Below are 8,893 nucleotides of genomic sequence, written 5' to 3' on the forward strand. Positions count from 1 at the left end.
TCGCCGTGCAAGCACAGCCATAGGGTGGAAGTAATTGGATTTAGATTGGATCGAATTAGAAATTTTCTTGTCGGCTTTTGTTTTCATAGAAAATTACTTTCTGATGGTACGCATGAAAACAATATTTTCCTCTTTCATTCTGAATTTAGTAAAGGTTGATGAAGTTGGAAAACTTTAATTTTAGGGTACTTTTTGGTCACGCATAAATTATTATACTAACATTAAGTTACCATTATTGTGTACTCAGAAAATGTAACGATATAACAATTGTGACAAAATACCGTCGAGGGCATAACCGCATAGAGGGTTTTGGCCCTTAAACGTTAATGTTCGTAATTATTTACGATAATTAAATTTTGAGTGCTTACGTTTGTTTTGCTTTTATTATAAATTATATGGGTCGTAATTATTACAGCCCATTGTGTAAATGTTTGCTAATTTTTGTTTTAATTCATGTATTCTTCCGGTAGTTTGGTATTAATGTTTTTAAGACCTAGATTTTATAGGTGTGTTACTGGTCAGCCGATACGAGAGCGCTTGTTTAACATTTAATGATACGTTAAGCAATGCTGCATTATTGCATTAATAGTGCATAAATGCTTTAATAGTGCATAAACAGGGTGTTGGTCTGTCGCCTACGACAAGCATTGTGAGTCACTTCTTCGTGGAATTAATACATATATACAATTCTTGTTCTAGTGTCATTCTAAGATTAACTTCGTCACGACGCATAGGCTCTTGTGTTCGATTTGTTCCTTTTGATTTGGCATGCATTCGTTACAATCGGATTAGTGTACTACAGTGTAGCTACTACAGGACTAGGGATCGAACATGATTGCCTGTTTAAATGGCTTGCTGACGTAAATATTAAGCTGCAATAGCATACTCTAGATGCATACTCTAACACAAAAATTGATGGAGAACTACGACTTAACAATTTTAATCAAGAGGAGTATCCTTTTATGACTTCACTAAAACGGTCTATGAAATACGGTTTACACAGCACAATTTCTAAAATAGCAATTCGAAACGGCGTTACTGGTATCGATACACATAACATTTTATGCTGGCGTTGCGAAATATTCGAGGGAAGCAAAGAGTGCATTACCGGTGTCCATGTTTTATTTATACCAGTGCGTCTGCCGTTGGAAAGTGGTTGCCTACATTACTGTCAAATTCCCATCTCCCTGCTCCCGGGCTGGCCGCACGTAAAAACGAAAAAAACGACTCATTTTAAAACCGATTCGTTCGCAAAAATATTGCAGCCGCCCTGCACCTTTTTCTTTGATGTGAGTACTTAATATTTTTCAGCTTTTTTTTAAAGGTACTCTGAATCGGCAAAGCCATGAGTCATAAGCAAAACATTCAGCCTTTATGCTGGTATTTAAATGCAATAACAAATTTGCATATGACCAATAAGGTTTCTGAATTTATTTAGCACATTTGCTTTACAGTTTAGAATTCGTGTTTTGTTACTATCCTCATGTTTTGTCCTCATTTTGCGTTACCACTATTCCTGACCAGCTGTGCTGGTGTTTACATTAATGCTAATTGAGGTGAAATAAGTGCTCCATTTCAATTTTACGTCAAAACACAGGAGACCCAGCCCATTGTGGACGTCATATAACTCGTAAAATTAGCGTTCCCGTTCGAAACTCGATAATCAAGTCCCGGTTCTGTTATCAGTGGAGTACTTAATTCGTTTAATTTATATGAACCGATAGTTTAATGTGGTTGTGAATTAATTAAGCACGCATTAATAAATTGGACGTTGAAACCACCACCAGACACGGAATTGAATTACTTATGTATTACGGTAATGCGTCGAAATTGTAATAGTCGGCCGCTTTTTGATCCCTGGATAAAAATGTGAAGGTTAGCGGTACCCTACTGGACAGAGCCAAGATATAGAAACGTCTGTCTGGATGTGACTTCTGTTTCACGACATTTATTTTTGTTGTTACGAAATAAATTTTATTTAAGTACATACAAAACCTTTCTAAATTCATAACAGTCACAAAATCTGCAATTCTGCATTACTTGTTCAGTCAGAGTTACATTTCTGCAAACATTTCTTGATCATTCATATTTACGACTTATTGCGATACGTTGCGAGACACTTCCGATAACAGTGTAGCTTGATGAATATGATTATAATTGATACGTTTGATTTATTATATATAGCCAAAGTTTATTATTGCGTTTAGTTGCTACAACTTTCATAAATCAATATAGGTACTGAAGTTATTGGCTATTAAGGATACGTTCTTTGGAAACTTGTATGAGACATTTTAATGCCCAAATAAATTGATTCCTTGTTGAAGTTTCCTAATAGATGGTTATAGGTACCTATGATATTGAAGCAGAGAACCGCAGTGTAGGTATAGTAATAATATTGTTTTAAAGTTACTGGTACTTAAGACTTAGAGTATTCAATAAATTATTCGTTACATCATATCAAACCTCAGTCACTTTCAGTACCCTATATCCTTGTCGACCATCTCCGGGGCGCCGGCCACAGGCTTAAACTAATTAGGCCCCCTGGTCTATGTCAATGTTGTCATTGCACGCGGCCCGGTTTAATGCGTGTGTCTCCATTAGCCCACCCTTAGTTTAAACACCCTGTGCACTGACAATCCGCTAAGAGAGCACACTACAAACTTTGAGTCAGCCAACTGTCGGCCCGCGTTGGTAGGAAAAAATAGGACTTTTATCTGAGGAATAAATATGGCGATTTGACATACATATCTATACTTCATATTATAAAGTGGTTTTGTAAGTTTTTATGTAGGGAGTAATCTTTGTAACCGCTACTTAGTCTGATTTCCATAATTACTGATAGATAGCTACAATGTTACTGAGTGTCATAGGCTATATTTTATCCCGATACGGGAAGTAGTTCCGCGGGACGCGGATGAAACCGGGGAAAACGGCTAAGTAGTTTTCTATACAAAAGCTAAGTTTTAGTCGGTCTGATACCGAACCAATACCTGATCGTTCTAACGCCATTCATTCGTGTACTGACAATCATCTTCATACTGATTTATGAACCCAAATCAACTATCGGCCGACTAAAAGTTTTTAGTGTGCGTGCTCTTAGTTTAAACACCCTGGGTACTGACAATTCGCTAAAATTGATTTGTGAGGGGATGTAGGATGCACGTACTTCGGTCTGTTTGATGTTGTTATCTTGTTGCATTCGCAATATTTTTTAGTGCTTGTGTTCTTTTTGGTGAACAAAGGGCATTTTGTGTCATGAAACAAAAACATTGTGGTATTCAGATGTTATTTTGAAGGGTACACTACGAGGCTATTTTTGATAATTTTAATTGATATTCTTCTCTCAGACTATGTGTACTCTGTTTATCAACGTCAGATATTTTCAAAATATTCATTTATTTTTTTGTTTGTCTCTTTAGAAAATTGTTGCTTGTCGAGTCTACTCTTGTTAGAAGATTGTATTCTCTGATTGTCAAGTTGCTCTTATCATATCTGAATTGTACCCACTTCCTTGTTGTCTCCTCTCTGTATTGTTGCGAGTTCTCCGCGTTATCTTGACGTCACGAAATGGGATATTTTCTTTTAGTCTGATGTTCGTAAATTATGATTGCTATTTAATTTTTATCTCCGCTGATGTCTTTGTTTGAAATTGTGCTTCAGTAAAAAAATAATTGCTTAGTTAGTTTATTTTTAAAAGCGTTCCAAAGCGATTTGCTTTTGTTTTCGAGGCATTTCAAATTGCTTCTCTTTTGTGTTTGTTTATTATAATAGCTAGTTAGTTCTACAGTAATAAATCAACTAGGCAATTTCAATATGAATGTCGACTATGTGAACTAACGCATTGTGACCTACTTGATAATATCGTGAATTCCTTGTTTTAAACTTATTTGTGATCAGACACGGCACCAATGCCAATTAAGTATTAATAATGCAAGTTATTATAATAGCGTGTAATTTATGATAAATTAATGTTTCATTTGATATTGTTGCTAAATATGAGTATGAGATAGTTGAGTTCTTCTCCCCTCCCGCTCTGTAGGTGTAGGGTCACGTTGGTGGCTCCTATTCCTCCCGATGTGATGGTCACTTCTGTGTCCGTCCGCGAGAGATCTCGAGCAATGATGCCCTGGAACGTTATAAATATGCACATTAAGTACTTGATAATAAACATATATTATGACGTCGCGGTGGTGATCGACGATAGACACTGAGTCATAGGGACAAGACAATGATAATGAAGGTTATCTATAAGTAATAATAATTTTAAATTATCGTTCGTCTGCTCCATCAGTTTCGAAGTTGCAAGCGTAAATGCTGATTTGAGGACCAGTTGCTGTTAAGTATTTCCTATGATTAATTGTTTTGATAACTGTTTCCTTCTGGACTTGTGTAAGTTATGTGAACCTTGCTTTATGTTAGTACTAGTTGTGCCTCGCGGTTCTACCCGCATGCTGTGTGCACTACTTTGCACCCCCATAAAAAATCCTATGGCCTTCTTCGATAAACGGGCTAATTAACACTGAAGAATTTTCAAATCAGACGGGTAGTTCCTGAGAAAAGCGCGTCCAAAGTAAACAATCTAAGTAAAATTCTTATGACTAAGAGCATATTGTAATTAATCAGTCAAGGGCAGTCAGTACTCAGTAACTTATACTGAATACCAATGCATGACCCGCGCATGCTCCTTAGAGGTCAGACGGGCGATCACTCCTTGTTCTAAACAGATGTTCAGCATAATTTGGATTGCTCGACTTATGCTGAACATATGAATGTCAGATGACAACGATCTCATGAAAATTTTAATGCGTTAGGAGTGCAATTTAAAATATTTCTTAAATTAGGTGTAATGTTTTAAGAAAATATTTTTCCAATATGTTTCTCCGAGCATATGATAGCTGAGTGTGATATTTTTGCACGATACATATTTTTTTAATTAGATTTTTTTTTAATATAAGAGAGCAGCCAAAGACTTATGTGCAGCGCAATAAAATATTTAATCAAAAATTGCAAATTAAAAAAAAAGTTTACTTAAATATTTCTTCTTTATGTGACAGTTAATGGGACTGACGAATAGAATCTAAGTGAATTCTTTCATGTTAATCTCTTGTCTCGACTTACAGGTAACTGTACCAACTAGGTAAGTATATATTATAATATCATTATGGCAATAGTGAGTGTGCGATCACAATAGAATTGAGTCGTGGCGGGTCGTTACCCTATAGCTTTAGAGCTACGAGAGATTATGAGGACAACGTCCTTTGTTTAATGTATGTAAAACAAATATCGATAAAGGTATCAGCCTGTAGGTATTATAATATTTCAATAACTTTATGTTACATACTTCTAGTTTGAAAGATGAATGTATTTTAAATAATGTGTACAAAAAGGTTAATGCTCAATCCTTCTCCGTGTGAGAAGAGGCCTGTGCCCAGCAGTGGGACTACAAAGGCTGTAACAGTACAAAAAAAGGAAGTGCCATATAAAGTTTTAAATTCCAAAAAAATATAAATAGTTTTATCAATCACTGAATTGCCCAATCGTCTGTGTATCCTTTTTGTAAATTATAAGATGGATCCATTCGATCAGTGTGGCAGATAAAACTTATATGCTCCATATAGCATGTGTTCTGGCCTTGTTTCAGCAAAAAGAAAGGGATAGTTCCTAAAGCTGCTTAGGGCTATAAATCCTTTTTTTATAACCTTCTTGAGAATCTCAGCAGCTGCCACGTTTTTTCCTCAATTCAGGATTAACATGCGAGTGGCGATTCTTTTGCTTTGAAGACATAGTAAGCAAAGTAGATACTGATTTAGTAGGTACCTACTTAACTTAAAACATTTTGAAATTCTTTAACAGAATGTGTGTGCTCGATTATTAGTTTGTTTTTTCCTCATCTTAATATCTTTCTTGACTTACGTCATTAACGAATGCATATCTCCAGTTACCTATATTAATAAAAATGGGAATTGTGTATTTGTGTTATAATTTTCCTCATAATGATTTATTTTTGTACATTTAACTCTGATATTTGATAAATCAAATCTGTATTTTTATTTCATAAACGTACATTCTTCATTCAAAAACCGGAGGCTAGTCCAGAATGTTCTAAAAAAACTGTCTATAGAGCTAATTTTCTTCTACCCACACAACTCTTCCAGCGTGTATACGTAAATATATTATTTCGAATTTCGAAGGGTCTACTCAATATACACACGCGACATCGTTTCCGAAGCAATTTGCGACACGCTACCGATCCGTGTTCGTCTGTGTGTTCATCAAATTTTCATCAAAGCTAAGTGGGAAACCACTAGTTTCAAAAACACTGGACAAAAATATACACTTTTTTCGTACAATTCAGTTTACTTTGATGATGTGTTTGCGTGCTATTTCCGATGTTTGGCTGCGGATTACGTTTGGTGGGAAAGCTTTTAGGTCGTGTTTAAGTTAGGAGCTCAGATTAAATGTTTTTCAATTTTGATCTGTCCTCTTTTTGAATTATAAATGAATATGCTGGAATACTTTTGAGGTATAAGTAAATTGAATATTGGTGATGGACTGAAAATTGAATTGGTACTAGCAACAAAGTTACAAAATCTCGCATGGTTGCGCGTATTTTGGCGATTGATTATTGAAAGATATGGGAATACTTGTTTTAATAAATAAAGGCAATATTAGGATAACCTGCCGAGCTTCACAGCAGGATACACGATGTAGGTGAACAAAATAAATCTCAGAACAAAATATCGTGAGAACGCTTCGATTAAATGCTAGTGTAGGTAGCAAAGCCTTTCATGTCAGGCATAAACTATCAAGCTAATATAGATAAATCAATTGCTAAGCAATTACCCCGATGACTGAATCTCGACTAAATAACGGTTAGCGTTTATTCCTTCAGAGAGAATTTAAACGAGATAAAACATGCACTGTGAATGGTACACGCAATCTTTGTGTCGGCTATTGAAATTAATTTGAGCTCATAGTTTGCATCCGAAGAGCGAACGAAGAAAGCGCCATGGTGAGCGTTTATCAGTAAAGACTAGTGAAGATTTATTTCTTTAAATTGTTGCTACCATCATGTTCACCTATTGTAACAGTTTAAACAATTGACGTTTATTTTGGTAATGCACTTTGGACTTTTTGTCTGGTTTGATTCAAGATTGATAAATAAGAGATGGTGTGATATATGTTGACGAGGTATTTCTGGAGACAATTCTGTATCCGAATATGCACAAAAAAACAAAAAAAAACTGACCAAAATAACCAATTTTCTAATTGGTTCCACTAATATTAATTTCGATATTAGTTACTAATAATTAGTATGAATACGAAAACAATTTCACCGAGACTGATGTCTAAGTAATCATAGGTACTATAAAGCGTCCGTAATGAGACCCTCATGGCAGATAACTGTCCAATTCAGCTTATTACAGTCAAATGACTGTCATAGACACGAAGTAACTCAGTAGAGTAAACGCAAGACAGTACTAGGAGAAACATATAATTTTATTTTTGTCACTGGCATTTCTAGTTTGTTCTAAAAAAATATTTAGACTATTATTCCTTGCTTTCTAGACATCTGACGAACGCCCAGCGGCCGCCCGGAAGGTATAAAAGTTATTTCAAGAATTTATATTAATTTCATAAAAAAATATAATTGGAATTGTTCCAATTGTCACGATTTCTATGATATCAAAATGGTCTAAATAACTCTGTGTCTATTTTTGCATTTACTGGCGTGGTTTTGATAGATACGAATGCAATCCGTGTATAATAGTTTTAAAGCTATTGGTAACCTTTTGGTCAAATCAAATCCGTTACTCCTGATTTTATTCTGTGTTATATGAAGCTTTAATGTGACTGTAACAACTGTGTTTACAATAGATGACATTATGTCGTCTGCAGGCAAAAGAGTCGTCTCTTAAAAAAGCTCTTTCACTTTAAACGATAAAATAAAACAAAAACAAAATGTACCTTAATAATTCTCTCCTTCGGATCGATGTAAGTATAATCCTTGTCTCGCCTTATTAGCGGTAAACTTCTATACTTCACTTTCTCTGTCGATATCAACAAATTGTTCGCCCTCGTGCCGACCGTGAAGTCTTTCCCTTCATTTAAACACACGCACAGCAAAAACACACACACGAAAATAATTACGCACTTCATTTTCGTTTTTTAGAACTATAACATTTTGAGGTTATGTGTGCACTCTCACATCTGTGGAGGAGAACTGTTTTGATTATGAGGAAAATTATTTATCTGTGACGCCGTTTGACGCCATTCGACCTTGCCTCGGCCTCAGACTATATCTGAATATGACTTAATACTTCATCGGCTGTACCTGTTGTACTGCAAAAACTGACGCTTTTATACTTTATAGTGCCTACAGAACAAATAATCGAAGCTCTATAAAATTGTAATGGACAGAAATAGGTCGCCACAGTCTATTAACGTGCAAGAACTAAGTAGGACATTTCCATTGCAATCTAGGAAACTACAACGTAAGGCTGGTTATAAACTAATTAGTTATGCAGATTACATTTTTCTAAGCATACGCTTTCTTCATTCTTAATTACATACGTAAGTTTCAAGGAGTTTAATTTACTACATGGAACGTAGATTAACTGCCTACCGACGATACCAAGCTTTGCGTTTAAAATAATTACTGGTTGTACACCTACAAGACGTCGGCTTAGGCACGGTTCGAGTTGGGACCTCTACGCATTAATAAAGTACAGCCGCAAGCCACACTGACGAGCAATGGCGCTACTGACCGCTACTGCATTTCCAAGATAAATATCGATGCTACTTTACGAGTATTAATAATGAACCGCTCTTATCTATATGCCAATGTATTATCTGCCTCTTATTGCATTTCATTGTGAAGATTAATACTTTG

The 8,893-nt window shown here is 35.5% G+C and overlaps 1 protein-coding gene across 1 annotated transcript; it reads right to left on the reverse strand.

Annotated features, from left to right (window-relative positions):
- Nucleotides 1–3,935: 3,935 nt before the first annotated feature.
- Nucleotides 3,936–8,326, reverse strand: LOC124634683. Its single transcript, XM_047170344.1, has 2 exons — nt 7,969–8,326; nt 3,936–4,126 (listed from the first exon to the last, which is right to left on the reverse strand). Exons 1-2 carry the CDS (start codon nt 8,158–8,160, stop codon nt 3,974–3,976), a joined length of 345 nt encoding a protein of 114 aa, XP_047026300.1. The 5' UTR covers nt 8,161–8,326; the 3' UTR covers nt 3,936–3,973.
- Between the last annotated feature and the right edge of the window lie 567 nt (nt 8,327–8,893).

Source organism: Helicoverpa zea, chromosome 11, assembly GCF_022581195.2.
Source record: "Helicoverpa zea isolate HzStark_Cry1AcR chromosome 11, ilHelZeax1.1, whole genome shotgun sequence".
Taxonomy (NCBI): Eukaryota; Metazoa; Arthropoda; class Insecta; order Lepidoptera; family Noctuidae; genus Helicoverpa; species Helicoverpa zea.

What these genes read in the sequence shown, in the direction of transcription:
- LOC124634683 (XM_047170344.1), bottom strand. Translation starts at nt 8,160, where the DNA reads ATGAAGTGCGTAATTATTTTCGTGTGTGTGTTTTTGCTGTGCGTGTGT. An exon ending in CGAAGGAGAGAATTATTAAG is followed by an intron (nt 4,127 to 7,968) that starts GTACATTTTGTT and finishes ATAACGTTCCAG; the next exon opens with GGCATCATTGCTCGAGATCT.